Raw genomic sequence first — 15553 nt, forward strand, 5'->3', positions numbered from 1 at the left:
CTATAAGAACTATATGCTTATCTAATAACAACTATCATTGGGGTTTATAATTAATCTAGCAAATAATTATATAAAAGTCATCAAAAGAGGTTCAACATGATGAACCTGTGTAACTAAATAACTATGTGGCCCTCAAAAAGAATTAAAGTTTTTTTCTGAGCAATAGAAACATTGGTGGCAGAGAGGGGGGGGGGGGTGTGTGTGGATTATATATAGCAATCACCAATCCTCACTGCTCCGCTGCAATGTTACTCCCCCGCCGCTGCTCCGGCCCTCTCCTTGGCCTGTTGACATTTACTTCGGCTACAGCAGTCATGTAGTTGTTTAACATCATGACCAATGCAGCCCATAGGAGGCCCCAGATTGGGACATCATTAATGATGTGCTGTAAACCAGCCAGGAGTTAACATTAATAGCCCACGTGACAAGATTATAGGACAGAGTTTTCTGGTCCAGTGACATCACGGGTCAGATGTGGTGGCGCTCCAACGCCATAGTGAGTAAATGGCTGAATTGTACTTTTGGGTCTAGGAGGCCCAAAACTGTATTCAAAAATAAGTCAGAAAATCCCTCTAAAAGAGAAAAAATATTTTTTGAAAAAATGGTGCTATAACGGTGGTACAATTTGGCAGTTCTTATTGCGTGCTGCCACGGGGTCGGGCAGGGTAAGATGGTGATTAGAGATGAGCGAACGTACTCGTTTCGAGTACTTACGCACCCGAGTACCGCCATTTTCGAGTACTTCAGTACTCGGGTGAAAAGATTCGGGGGGTGCCGGGGGGCGGGGAGAGGCGTGGCGGTGCGGGGGGTAGCAGCGGGGAACAGGGGGGAGCCCTCTCTCTCTCCCTCTCCCCCCCACTCCCCACTGCTACCTCCCGTGCCGCCACGGCGCACCCCGAATTTTTTCGCCCGAGTACGGAAGTACTCGGAAATCGCGGTATTCGGGCGAAAAAGGGGCGTGGCCGAGCACGTTCGCTCATCTCTAATGGTGATACCCCAGCGGGAAGCTATTCGTTGAGTCGGGTAGGGGAAAATGTTGTTTTGTCGTGACACCAGTCTGTATATGGGTAGGGACCCATTCTGAACAATAACAATACATATTTAAAAAGTGGAGAAATAAACAGAAAGGGGGGTAGTAGTCCTAGCTCTGAAGCATGTAGTGTTTGTACCTCATTGCAGATGTTGTAGATAGTGGGAAGGGACTCCAGAAAGCAGGCTTAGATGGTAAAAGGGGAGGGAGCGGGATGGAGAATGAGCTAGTGTGCTAAGCTCCCACCCTTTCTCCGCTCCTTGTCAGCTATCAGCAATGGGAAGAGGCGGGGTGGAAGTTTAGCAACTAGCTCTCGCCCTGTCCCGCCCCCTCCCATTGCAAACCGCTGTCAAGGGGTGGAGAGGAGTAGGGAAGAGGTTGGGAGTTTAGCAGACACGCTGCTAAACTCCCTCCCACCTCCCTTCTCCGGCATCTACCTCAGGCTCCCATAGGAGTCTATGGCAGCAGCCGACATATTCCGGCTGGGAAAGATAGGCCATGGGAATACACCCATCTGAACACATGCACTGTAAACCAATGCATCAGATGGGCAGCATATATAGGCCCAGGTGTGAAAGTGCGGCCGATATATGCTCTTGTGAATAAAGCCTTACCCTTAAGAAACAATAGAATCCAACCAAATATTGTTTCCCTGGTGTGCTGCAGCCCACATTGCAATTGATTGCCAGTGGATTCTACCAATATTGGTGAAATCAGCCAGCAAAAGCCTCATAGAAATGGCCTACTGTGCTGTAGGATACTATTCATACATTAACATAGTCCAGTTACTGCAACTGCAATGCTACATAAATGTGACAGTGTGGAAAAGAGTCTTAAAGGGGTTATCCGATGAAGTGGCCACTGGGATGCATGGGGGTTGGAGTGGAGAGCACTGCTCTGACCCCTATGTAGCGGCTGGCGTTCGTAATTGCAAGCACAGCTCTCATTCTAAGCATTGGGAGCTATGTTTGAAATTGCAGGCTGGGTTCCCATTGATTTCAATCAAAGCTGCACCTGCAATTACGAGCGCCAGCCACTACACAGGGATCGAAGCAGTGCTTGCACTCCAACCCCGATGCATCCCGGCGGCCGCTTACCGGATAACCCCTTTAGGTAGAAAAAGTAAAGTCTTGTGTCCTGAATTTACATTTTCTACAAAAGAACAAGGGATTGTTTTTAATCCCTCTAATCAGATATATTCCTTTCTTAAAGAGAACCTCTCATCCCTCCTGACATCTATTTTAGTAAATATTTAGATTTCCCATTAAATGACAATATTTTAGCTTTTCTTCTTAAAACTCTGCATTGCGCTGTTCGTCTGTTATTCCTTCTGGACCCTTATGAATAAACTGACAACTGGGTGTTACCATTTCTCCTTGTAAAAGGAGTGTGCCCCTACTCTATCTGATACTGTCAGCCCTGTTGGTTCAATATGCTGGAACACCTCCAACAGTCTATTTACTAAATTTCTAGGAGGAATAACAGAGGAATGCCACACTGCAGAGCTCTAAAACGTGATGCTCCAGTGTTTTTTTTTTTCAATGAAGCCTTTGTTAACTGTTTTTTTAATAAAAAAAAAATTCTGCCTAATTTCAATGCTTGTATTGTTTTCCACGGCACTACAAACTGGAGGACCAAAATCTTAGCAAATTCTGTCAGTCAGATTACAAAGGGCTGTATGACCGTGTTAGCGGATGGCAGAAGTGATTAGGAGGACAGAGAGCAAAGCAGTGAAAGCTACTATTACAGAGTACTGTAATTCACTCCAAGTGAAATTCCTGCTCTTATCATTAGCGAGAAGGAACTACAAGCAGCTACTCAGAAATAGTAGGAGATAGAAGAGAGACAGCTGTGTAGCATTGAGTGGGTGTGGTAATGCTACACAGTCTCTGAAAGAGGAGAGGGGAGGGGGAGCTTGTGTGCATTCATGAAAGGGCCCAGCTGATCACTGCTGGGAACACCCTGCGGCCAGAAACATTAATGTAGGAGGTACTGCATATTAAGTATGCGGCTTTCTAAGTGCATAAAAAGTAAAACTCAATGCAAAAAACAAAGATAAGATATGTGTGTATTAATTTTTTATGCAGAAAAGGTATCCATAGCCTTTAAGAGAGAATTCAGGTCAAACAAGTTGGACATAAAATATATCTCATCAAAACTGTCATTGTGTCCCTACTAACCTTTATAAACTCTGATTTTTGGACATTGTTGCTGTCACTTCTGTAGGAAGTCAATTATTTTACAAATAGTAACTAAATTACCTACAGCTTTTGGATTTTTTTCCCTATCTGCTCTTTAGAAGAATCTTTCTGTAATGTATAGCTTGTAAAATAGCTGGAGATTTAACTATAAGGTGAGTGATAAATGTTGTGTACAGAAACGGGTATCCAGTGAGATTCTTTTTATGACCTGGATTAAATCATTGGTTTATAGTGGTTGATAGCTGCAGAATGACATAAGATGATATACAAACAGTCACACGTCATATTCTCATGGTTTTCGCTTACACTGTTGTTTATTTAAGCACCGCAGCATGTTGCCTTTGGCTCATTGTAATAGAAGGTGCAGCAAACGATATTCTATACTCTTGATCACTGAGGCGAATCATTTAGAAGCAGACTACAGGAAGATTGTTTTCCTGCTCAAGGCCTCTTCTACTGCAGTAATAGCACAACTCGGTGAAAGCCATGCTTATGACATATTTTTCACAATGAAGTCTCAGGCTTCTCTTTGGAGCACATACTACTTTTATACAGGGTGATTCATAAAGAATGAAGCAAAAGTAGAGCTGATTTATTCATCCATGAATTGATGTGCAACAGCCAGGATGACATGAAGAGATAGAAGACCTCTTCTAGTTTTTAATGCACCATTTGATGTGGGCACTGTTTGGTGACTTGGTATATGTCAAGTCAGTAGTCCAGTTCTGCCCAGATGCATTGTCTGTTATCGATTTCACTGCAGCGGAGATGCATTATTTTAGGTCATTTAGTGTCACTAATGGTGCCCGCATCGAAGATCTGTGAGGTACATTAAAAACTTGAAGAGCTCTCATATATTTTCGTGTCATTCTGACTGTTGTATGTCATTTCATGTATGAATAAATCAGCCTTACTCGAGTACCATTCTTTTTTAATCACCTTGTACTTGTGTAGCGGTTTCAGGCAGTAAGGTGGAGCCTCATGTGTAGCAGCTGCAGGTCTGGAGAGTAGTCAGGGAAGAGCCAGGAGTCAGTAATGGGAGGTCTCGGTTTGCAGTACAGATGGATGAGGTGGGTAGCGTAGTCAGAAGGGAAGCCAGAAGTTTGTATCAGGAGGTCTTGTTGCAATAGTAAAGGAGCAGGCAGAAGTGGAGCTTGACCATTGCTGTGGAGCAGAATACTCTTGTCCCGGTGCGGTGGCAGAGTCAGGCTTTTATAATGAGCCCAATCAGAAACAGAGACTGGGTCAGAACCAGGAGGCAGGAACTAGCAAACTTGAATCATGGAAGAAGGCTGAGAGTCATGCTATGGAACTGTTCACAGGCTGAATGACTCAGCAGTGAGAGCTACAGACTGGAGCACAGGAGGTTCCCGGTTCGATTCCTGACAACTTGACTATCTTTTTGTACCAAATGCCTTTACACTATGCTCTTAAAAAGTATACAAATAAATTAGGTCACCCTCTCTATTATTGAGTTAACATATTTCAGCCATAGCGATTGCAAACAGGTGCATAAGATAAGGCACACAGTCATGAGGTCTCCAGAAACCAGCAATTGTAGTATTATGGGTCATACTGAAGAGCTCTGTGATGTTAAACATGATGAGGCTACTCCGGAACTCAAGTGACTTGAACAAAGTTCTGACTTCAACCCCATCAAGCACCTTTAAGATGAATTGTAACGCTAACTGCAAATGAGGCGTTCACTGTTAACAAAAGTGCCTAACCTCACAAATGCTTCTTTGACTGACTGAGCACAAATTTCCACAGACCCTCCAGGTTCCTACATAGAAGCAGGGAGAGAAGCTGTCACTCTAGAATTGTAGCATATTCCAAGTCTAACTTAAAAGGTTTATTCTGAAAGGACTCTTCCGGTTGCAGGTTATATCTCTGTCCTGGGTCATGCTGCCCGTAGTTCGGGCATGATGAACCTGGTGGCAAATCCCCTTTAAGTGAATCTTCTTTGTTTGTGCATGGCTTTTTATTGAAGAAATGCATAGAAAAGCGGGGCCGAGAAACTTTACTCATTAGGGAGTCTAAATAACTACTTAATGAGTTTTTACAGTATATGTTTATCAGAATTTCTCTTTACATTTACATGAAATGAAAGGACCTCTTCATCAATTAGCGATTTTTAGTGAAACAATGTAACTAAGGCCAGAGCATCTTTTAATGATCCCACCCATAAGCGTTCAGATTTAAATTCAATACCGCTGCCACTAATTACCAGAATATATCATATTTTTATTGCATTTATTATGATTAAATATTGTTAAAGTAACGACCTTTATTGACAACTGTAAAACAGTTTCTGAATCTCAAAGTTACGCTTAGCTTTTAGTTTGATTGCTTAAGTGACTATTGCGCTGCCAGGAATGATCGGCTGACGTAGCAGCTGTAATAAGTGCAACACATTATTAAGTTAAGCAACAAAACCCATAGAAGGGACTATTTACTATGATTGGACAGTGACTGCCAGTATTTTGCATGTCTTGCTCTTTAATTTGTCCAGAATGTGCGTTATGCTGACATGCATTCGTGCCAAACATTTTCTACATTCCTTTTGCTGAACCCTGTTTGTTTTGTGCCCTTCCAGTGACTAGATTGAATTATTTAATCAAAACTAATGTAGAAAAGATTATAGAGATATTATATACATATTTGCAACCAGTTTCTCATGCTTCAATGCAAACAAAAAAAAGCTAATTTGCTAATAGTCTTGAAAAATATATTAAAATATCCTACTGATGAGGGTCTACAGTCCTAATGCGGACATTTATGATTCTACCAGAAGTGTTTAGACACTTGAGCAAGAATCATGATGGCTTCAAGGATGGAAGGCTGGTGTGCAGCGGCATAACCCATATATCCAATAGAAGTTTTGGTCATTCGGTACTGACACTGACTTGGTTTCCACTTGCTTGCAGATTTGCATAGTGGAAAAGTGAGCTCTGAGAACAGTCCCTCTTTGTCCATTTTGGTTAGTATTTTGAGTTGTCCGGTTCTGGATTGAGGTGTGATATATCCCTCTGTCCTCCACCTTGTGATCACGTAACTCACAGTTGACCTGGCGACCACAGGTTTTAGTGCAAATGTTACAAACCGATGGTCCACTAATGTGACAACCAACAATAATACCACGTGTAAACTCTGTAAGATCCTTGGAACAAGGCATTTTAAGTGAAAGAACAAAGTTTGGTACCGTGTTAACCAGTAGAGCAAAATGTGATTGTTCCCAGCAAGAGAAACCAAGTAATCTTGTAGAAATTATACATTTTAATGGCTAACAAAAATACATGATGTTAATGTGAGCTTTCGAACCTACGCAGGGTTCAAATCACAAAGTCATAGAAGAATTTGGGAATATACATTTATAACACTTTTTGACACTTACAATAAAGGGTTAAATTGTTCAAGAGGGTTGATGCGTGATTGGAAAGTATGAGACATCTATATATGAGGCACATATAACACTGCTGGCCTGGTGACCCCCTAACACTAATTCAGGGACCATAAAACCTTCACATCTTTATCAGTGGCTATTTAAGTATGTTTGTATTTCTGTTGTAGTATTCTTTCAAGTGAAAGAAAGCACAACAAACTATGGCTGACATCTCCAAGGGTCTGCATCTTAAGTAACATGGTTTAGGACACGTGACATGCTAATATGAGACTGAGATTACCTGAGAGAGATTCCCAACAAATGTCTGGATAGTTAAATCTCCCATGATCACTATGTCATGCTTCTTTGAGAGCTTGGCCATCTGATGTAGAAAGAGCTCATCCATATCTTCTGCTTGTCCAGACGGCCTATAGTTAATGCTTACAATGATGTCCTTTCTGTTCTCTCCTTCTATTCTTACCCATACAGTTTCTACAGAACTCCCATGCTCTGAAGCTTTAATCTCTGTGGAGATGAATGTTTTCCTAACATACAACTCAAAACCTCCTCCTTTTTTTTTTAGGTCTATTTCTTATAAATAAGTTGTACCCTTCAAGCCTTGTGTTCCAATCATGTGTTTCATTCCAAGTTTCTGCGATGCCTGTGACATCATATTTCTCTTCCTGTGTTAGGAGCTCCAATTCTCCTTGTTTGTTTCCCATGCTCTGTGCATTTGTGTAAAAATATTTTAGTTTGTGATCGGTGTCTCTTGATCCTTAACTTTCCTTCTGAATTTTTTGTCTTTGTTCTTTCTTTCCACTTCTAATAGAAAGGTTCTCAAATGTATTAATTAACTGTATATTTTTGCCTGGCCTTTTACTTCCCTTCCCATATTGTTCTAGTTTAAAGCTCTCCTAATGAGTGAAGCAAGGCGCCCACCAAATATATGCTTTCTACTGATAGGGGTGCCCAAATACGTTTGGTAAGATAGTGTATGCATCTTCACAAAAGCATACTAGTCACAAATAAAGTCTGAAACCTACAATCATAGTCTTTTACACTTTTTTCCTTCTTGCTAACCCACTGAATGTACATTAGCAAGAAGTAGTTGACAGACAGGGAGGCAACCGCCTCATCAGACTACCCTAGGTTTTTAGTCTGTCACCATGAATACATATTGGTAGGAGCTTATTTATTAAAACTGTTTGCAAACTTGTTTCATTGTATATATCAGTTGTATTCGTGTGATAAAATATAAAAAATGGTGGCAATGCTGTGCATACCCTTTAGGGTGGTTTCACATCTGTGTTGGCACCTCCAGTTGGAGGTTCCGCTGCAGGTCTGGCACAAAATACTGGAAGCTTCCTGCCCCTTTTCTTCTGGCTAAAAGCTGGGCAGTTGAGTGGACACCAAACAGACTCCATTAAACTCATTGGGATCGGCGCTGTTTGGTTCCCTCCTGAGACAAAGCCGTTCGGCTGCAAGGATTCCCCTTTCCTACTTCCTGGATGGAATAGGAAAGAGGAACCCCGAGTGCGGATGTGAAACCACCCTTATTATATTAAACATGTAAAAAAATAGAACTTTGTATGTCCATCAATAGGTACTACATGCCCAATATAATAGTTTAGCTTTTGCAGATATCCCCGCTGGGGACGCAGGCTGATAGGTGAGTATTCCGTTTTGTTTTTTTTACCTCACTCAAGTATAAGCTGAGGGGGTCTTTTTCAGCACATTTTTTTGTGCTGAAAAACTTGGCTTATACTCGAGTATATACGGTAGTCCTTTTTTCATCTGACAGAGCAGCTCAAGGACAATGGATATGGATTTATTTCCATAAATTAACATAACATGATATATAACTAGGCATGGTAGAACTATATGTATGTATTTATGTTTAATATTCATGTTTTCTAATTTTTCAACCATTTCATATCCCTTGTGTAGTGTTATGACTACAACAACAGAGCTGTGACCGGAGATCTATGTGAAGATCTGTGTGTGACTGAAAAGCTAATCTATAAGCAGTGTCTATACTATCAACGGGGTAAAAAAGTTCTACAAGCAGACTGGCAAGGTTCGGCAATCATCTTGAAGTCCAAAAATGATGCCTTTTCCAAATTCCAAGCGCCGATGTTCTTGGATGAATCTGATGCTCAGTCTCTTACAGACACAGAACTTCTTGTGATGGTTGCTGTGGAAATTAAAAATACTCTGGGTTTGGACTTACCAAACGGCACCTTACTACCTTTGTGGCCTGAGAGGAAACATAGTCAGAACTGGAAGGTGGAACTTGCAAGTATGTGGTCTTTATACCAACAAGAAGAATATCTAGTCTTTAATTTGCTCCAAGACTTTAGTAAACATGTCCTACATGTAGTCGGGACCTGTGGACACTTCTACGCAGTAGAGTTTCTCAATGCTGGTCACTCTTGGAGACAAAATCTATTTTCCTTGGAAGAAGTTGTTGGTCGGAGCAAAACAGGTGAGGAAAAGATGAACGCTGTCCTTGATATTGCCATCAGTTTCTTAGATATGGTCCATCAATTTGACAACGAGTTCTCTCATCGGCTCCATCTTTGTGATGTCAAACCGGAGAACTTTGCTATTAGAAGCGACCTCACTGTAAGTTTACTTTTTTGTAATAACACATCTTCTTTCAGACAACCACATTTAAGGGAAGCAATTTAAAACAAATGCTAGCTAGCGTAACCCTCTAAATGCCAAGATCATATATGATACATATGTAAAAGGATTGCTATGACAAGAATTTAAAGAGACTGTGTCACTACCTTTTTGCAGCCCTCATAGAGCACCATAAGGTAGTGTCTGTCACACTGATTAGAGTGATTTGCCTGCTGTGTAGATCTGTGCAGTAGTTTAGGAGAAACATACATTTACTTACCATAGTAGCAGCCATACACAAAATTAGTTCTGCATATTTAGAGCTGCACATTGCCCTCTGGCCAATGATTGGCAGCTTTATTTTGTTGCATAGTAATAAGAAGTGAGCTGTCAGTCAGTGGGTGGAGGGCGGGGTGGGTGGAGCTAGCCTGCAGCTCATGAATATCCAGGACTACTTTAAGTAGTCCTCCATGCATGTGCTGCTACTGATAAAAGGCAAGTTTCTTGGAATCTACTGCACAGATACACACAGCAGGCATCACTGCAATCTGTATGATTGTCACTACCTTGTGCTACAAAACGGTGATGACAGAGTCTCTTTAGGGGCTAGAGTTGTGATTCTGGATTTAAGCTTCCAAATGATGCCAGAGTGAAAGCTCTAGCTGCAATTTTTAGATAAGTGCCCTTTGATTATCACTTGAGGGGCTTCAATTAAAGGGGTGAGAAAATGAGTAGTTGCACCTTTAATCCCTACCTGACCATTTGTTGACAGATATTTCAGTTCTGGTAACTATGTGAAGATATGTGAATGTGAGTTGCATGTATGAATTCTGCACATTTTGAGCCTTTATTTTTAGGTTATGTTGTATCTCCACACTCTTCTTGTATCAGACGTTTAGCCACAAACAAAGCTATATTTGCACTTTTTACAAAACATAACACCTTTAAAGCAAAATTGCATGAAGGTGCCAATGAGTGCAAAGTGCTGGTGGGATTTTTAAAATGTACCACTTGTTATCTTTGAGAAAATATATTGGTATGTGGTATATTATGGTTTTTTTTGTTTAGAATTTGGGTTTTATTTGTGTTTAAAGTGTGAAAATCATCCCTAAGGTCGGCTGCACGCGGCCGTGACGGGCTCCGCCGCAGAATTCCCTGGCGGAGCCCGTCACGGCGCCCCCCAGAGACCCCAATACTTACCTGCGGATCTGGCGTCTTCCGTCCTGCATGACGCTTCGGTGCACATGCGCAATAGAGCGAGTGACGCGCCGCAGCGTCATGTGATGCACCGCCCGCGTCACATGACACGCCCACAGCGTCAAATGACGCGCCGGCCGCTACAGCGGAAGATAGCGTGACGCATGGCTTCCATTGACTGCAATCCGCGCGTCCGCGCATACACCTGCGGCAAATAGAGCATGCCGCAGGTGAGGTCGGGTGATTTCACGGTGCGGAATTCTGTGATGGAATTCCACACTGTGAGTATTGAGCTATTAGGTTCAATAGAACCTAATAGCTGCGGGCAACGCGGCGGATTTTCGCTGCGTATTATGCGGCGGAAATCCGTCCGTGGGAAGGAGCCCTAAGTCCTCATGTCCACGGGGAAAATCAGGCCCACCGTGGATTCTTCATGCAGAATCCCGCAGCGGGTCCCTCTTTTCCCGCGGGCATGAGGCTAAAAAGTAAGCATTACTTACCTGTCCGGACGCTGCGGATCTGCCCTCCGTTGCGGCCGGATCTTGTTTCTTCGGCCTGGCGGATGTGCTCGGCACGCCGCCAGCGTGCCGCGCGTATGCGCTATGCACTCCGTTTTTTTTTTAACTCCTGCTCTCCCGCGCCGGAGTGCAGGAATTCAGCTGCGGGTGAGCCTTCGGTAGCCGTCCCCGCGAGAGACCCGCACTAAAATGGAGCATGCTGCCGGTGTTTTCCCGCACACGCAATTCGCGCCTCAAGGGAAAATGACATCCGCAGGTGTTTATTTACCTGCGGGTGTCCAATGCATCCCTATGGGGCGCGGATCACGAGTGCGGGTGACCCGCTGCGGATCTGTCCCCGTGGACATAAGGCCTTAATCTCTGGCAGAGAAAGAGTTACAGTTTACCTGCACGTTGAACCTGCAAATTCTGCATTTATTCCTGATACTGAGGGGCTCAGGAGATGTTCTTGGCATGATTCTCTCACTAAGTTGGTGGCCTGCTAAGCACACATCTCATATCCTATATTTAAGCTCAGATTTTAAAAGAATGTTATGTGAAGTTTGCCTGGGTGATGACAGATGCCTTACAATACTGTTTTATACTCTGACAGCTTAAAGCAAAATCAACAGTTACCCTATTCAGAATAAAACTGTATTGACACCACATTTAGTGGATATGTTCCCTGTGTATGCCAGGAAAATCTATAATCCTTTATGGATGGGACGTTTGCCAAAAGAGTTTACTTTGACATACAGTATATCTGGCTCTTATGTACTGGAAAACATAGTTGACACTTTTCATTACAAAGCTGAATGATAGACCTGTCGCATTGTAAGACTGTCTAGTCTAAGTTTAGAACACTTACTAGTCGGTGTAGTTTACAGCAGAAATTGTGTGAAACATTTAGCACAGTATTCCAGATGAGATATGACCAAGAAAGAGTAGAGGCGGATAATTACTTTGCGTGATCTAGGCTCTTAAAACATCCCAGAATTGTGTTTGCCTTTTTTGCTACTGCATCACATTGCTGACTCATGTTCAATCTGTGATCTATTAGTATTCTCAAGTCTTTTTCACATGTGCTACTGCTTAGCTTAATTCCTCCCATTCTGTATGTGTTTTTTTTCATTTTTTTGGGCCAAACGTAGGACCTTGCATTTCTAAATACCAATCTGTTAGCTGCCGCCCACTGTTTAAGTTTGTCCAGATCTTTTTGAATCACTCTCCAGTGTTAGCTATCCCTCCTAGCTTTGTGTCATCGGCAAACTTGGTCAATTTCTCCCCAATCACTCTTTTCCCACGAGCAGAGCCTAATTGTGACATTCTGATATCCTGTACCTTTTATTACATGCGTATTTTAATAGAAGGCAGATCGTTCCTTTTTTGGTAGATCTTCAATTTGCTCCATTATGCAGTTTGTGTAAGAATAGCTGGAGATGTGTTTGCCTCAGCTATATAGTGTTTTCAAATCTTAAGTGTAGTGTCAAGCTCTGTTCAAATCTGAGTTTTGGCCTCTGTTCATAATGGAAGCTGCAACGCTGCACCACATCCGTTATCTGACAGATCCAATTGGCGCCCTGTGGGCTTCGTTGCCTTATAATGGAGTTCATTAAGGATTTGCTACACTACAGTATTCTTGCTTTCATGGAAGTAACAGAGCTGCCACCTGAAGCTCCACACAGAATCTGCATGCATTTGAAGTACAACTTCTGACAGTAATTCTTTTAATTAGATGTCATAAGTAGTCCAACTGCATACGGACAATAGCAGGGATGAGGGCGCAGCACTGAAGATTGGAAAAAGTAATAATTCTCCTACTAACTGCAGTATTTTAAGAATGTGTACAGTGTCCAGATCTTCTGGTCTCAGCAATATTGAGTATAGTAATATATTTGCAGTTATAGCCAAGCAAATTAACAGGGGAAAACACTTACTTTCTGGCTTAGAAAAGCCTATTACATAATGATATTGAATATTTCCCATGGAAAGGTGCATTGATATATTTCTTTAGTCTGAAGAATCTGACAAGAAGATGAGATTAACTATTAGGAAATAGTTGAAACAACAAATGTTCATTGCCCTTTGAAATCAGACTTAAAGAAAGAAGAGTCCGAGTAAGGCCGGGTTCACATCAGCGCTTTGTTTTATGTTTTCTCTTCTACCCTGAAAGCAGAAAAATTGAAAAAATGGGTAGTGTCAAATGGTAAAATTCTCATTGATTTCAGTGGGACTTACTTTGTTTCAGTTTGCTTAAATTCCTTCCATTCTTTACGGTTCTGGGTTTTTTTTTAACGAAAAAGAGTCTGACCTGCAGGACTTGTGTTTCCATAAAAACACATTTGTATTCCATTTAGTGGATCCGTTTGAGGCCGGGTTCACATCCTATAAATGGTTCACTAAGGCTATGTTCACACCTGCGCTGGAGGATCCATTCAGAGCGCAAATCTGATATGAAATTCCGGACGAAAAAGTCACGCATGCAGGACTTTTTCGTCAGGTTAAAATATTGGACAAGTGGAGGAACCGAACAGATCCCTTTATTGTCAATGGGGGACATTCAACACAGTTTGGTTCAGTTATGAGGTAGATCAGCACAACTTTCAAACCTTGTAGTGTTCTGTAAAAATAGAAGCTGCTCTATGATTGGTTGCTATGGACAACAAAGATATGTTTTATATGTTTCTTATGCAATTGAACACAAGTTACGCTCAAGGTTTTCGAATGCCAATTCACCCCCAAGTGCTAAAATATAGTTATGGTTGGCTCGAAGATGCTCAAATAGTTATTTACTTACATCCATTCATGTAATACTGTATATGTAAGCACTATCTCTGTCTGTGTCCATGGTCTCTCATATGCAGAGGGATATTTAGCCTATAGCACTGAGTAGTTGTATAGCCATTGCTTTTAGTTATGCCTGCCTAGAGACCGATGGAGGTACTGTACCTTTCTCAGCTATCCCCTGTGCTGATGCTGCATTTAGACGTAACGATTATAGTTCGAAAAATCTTTCAAAAGTGAACGATAATAATTTGGTTTAAATGCAAGATAACAGCTGAGCTATGAACAAGAATCGTGCACTTTTCGTTCATCGTTCAGTTTCAGCAGGACTACAAAATCATCGTCGGCTCGTTCAATTATCGTTGCGTTTAAACTCTTGGTGTTGTACATAGGAATGTGAAACACTAAACGGGAAGTGAACGATCAATGATGATCTGCCTGTCTAAACAGGCTGAACGAGTGCGAACAAGTTAGCAGGGATGTCACTCGCTCGTTCGCTCATTCAAACGAGAATCGGCTCGTCACTAAGGGTATGACTAGGATATGACTGGACATGGTGCTACCAGCGAGATTAGCATTCTACCCAAGGTATCAGGTTAGCGTCCGAAATACTTCAGTGGCATCTCCATATTCACACCAATGCTAGTTTTGGTCAGTGATTCATTTGGGCACTTTTACTCATCTAGCGCCTCCCATTAGCTTTGAGGTTTGAGGTCCTGGCTTGTATGTATAGTTTTCATAAGTCTTAAAATACATTTCCAGCACTGTTTGAATGAAACATGTTGTCATGAAAACTGTTGTCATGTTCCATTCAAACACCACACATCTGTGTTCTCTTGCCAGAGGTAATATAAGCTCATCTCCTCCATTGTTCTCTACTTCTCTAACAGTTACATACAAGTTAGCTGCCAGTCATCAGCACAAAGGGTTCCATATGTGTTGCCATTCCAAGAGAGAGGCAGGAACCCAGGACCGTCTTACTGAATCCCAGACACTATCTTGGCATGGGATTTGGCAGAAATGAGCTTTATAAAAGAAATCTAAGAACTGCATGTGGCTACCCGGAATATATTATATCGCAAGCTAAAGCACATTTAATGCTCAGTCAAACAAAACGTCTTTGTCAATCTATAGAACACTTTATCTCTCAGATTCATGTGGCTGTATGTGCTTACCAATATAGCCTAAGTTATGTTAAGCTCTTTATGTTAAGCTAAGTTATGTCAAGACATTATGGCTATTTATTACTATAGGAACATTATGGCTATTTATTACTAAAGTGAAACATTATGGCACCTTATGTACTACAGGGGAACAGTGCAGCCTGTTGTTCACTACTCAGGGGGCACTGTGAGTTTAGGGGAAACCATGTAAAAAACCAAAGAACCAAATACAAGTTGTGTCTAAAAGAAGTAACACTTTCTTTTTTGGGGCGCCATTTTGCTGTTCACCTCAGGCAATAGAAAGCTTAGGGTCACCCCTGCCAACACCATAATGGAACCTCCTCCAAATTTCACTTTTTGGAATATGCAGTTGCTTAGAAATGGCTCTCCAGGAAACTGGCTCACCCAACTGCAACCATCCCATCAGAAGATGGTGTACTGTGATTTAGCTGTCCTTAACACTTGCCTCCACTCTATAGTCCAAGAACGATGCCCTAGGCACTATTGCAGGTACCACTGTGCAATCACTGTTGTGATGTCAGGCTTGTCTGCAGCTACGAGTCCATGGGGTAAATTGTATATCCCTTTCACCTGATAGCGCAGAATTGGTGGGTATCCCAATATTTTTGTCAACAGTGTATGGTTAGCTGACTGATTTTACATACCTACTGTAT

The 15553-nt window shown here is 41.9% G+C and overlaps 1 protein-coding gene across 2 annotated transcripts in view; it reads left to right on the forward strand.

The window, feature by feature from the left end:
• The window catches only part of DIPK1C (divergent protein kinase domain 1C), a 77511-nt gene that overhangs the window by 11796 nt on the left and 50162 nt on the right, over positions 1-15553 (forward strand). For both annotated transcript variants that reach the window (XM_066579493.1, XM_066579492.1), the window contains exon 2: positions 8561-9238. In XM_066579493.1, coding sequence (XP_066435590.1) covers positions 8561-9238 — 678 coding nt within the window. The remainder of the gene's footprint in view (positions 1-8560; positions 9239-15553) is intronic.

This window comes from Eleutherodactylus coqui, chromosome 9 (genome assembly GCF_035609145.1).
Source record: "Eleutherodactylus coqui strain aEleCoq1 chromosome 9, aEleCoq1.hap1, whole genome shotgun sequence".
NCBI classification, from domain to species: domain Eukaryota; kingdom Metazoa; phylum Chordata; class Amphibia; order Anura; family Eleutherodactylidae; genus Eleutherodactylus; species Eleutherodactylus coqui.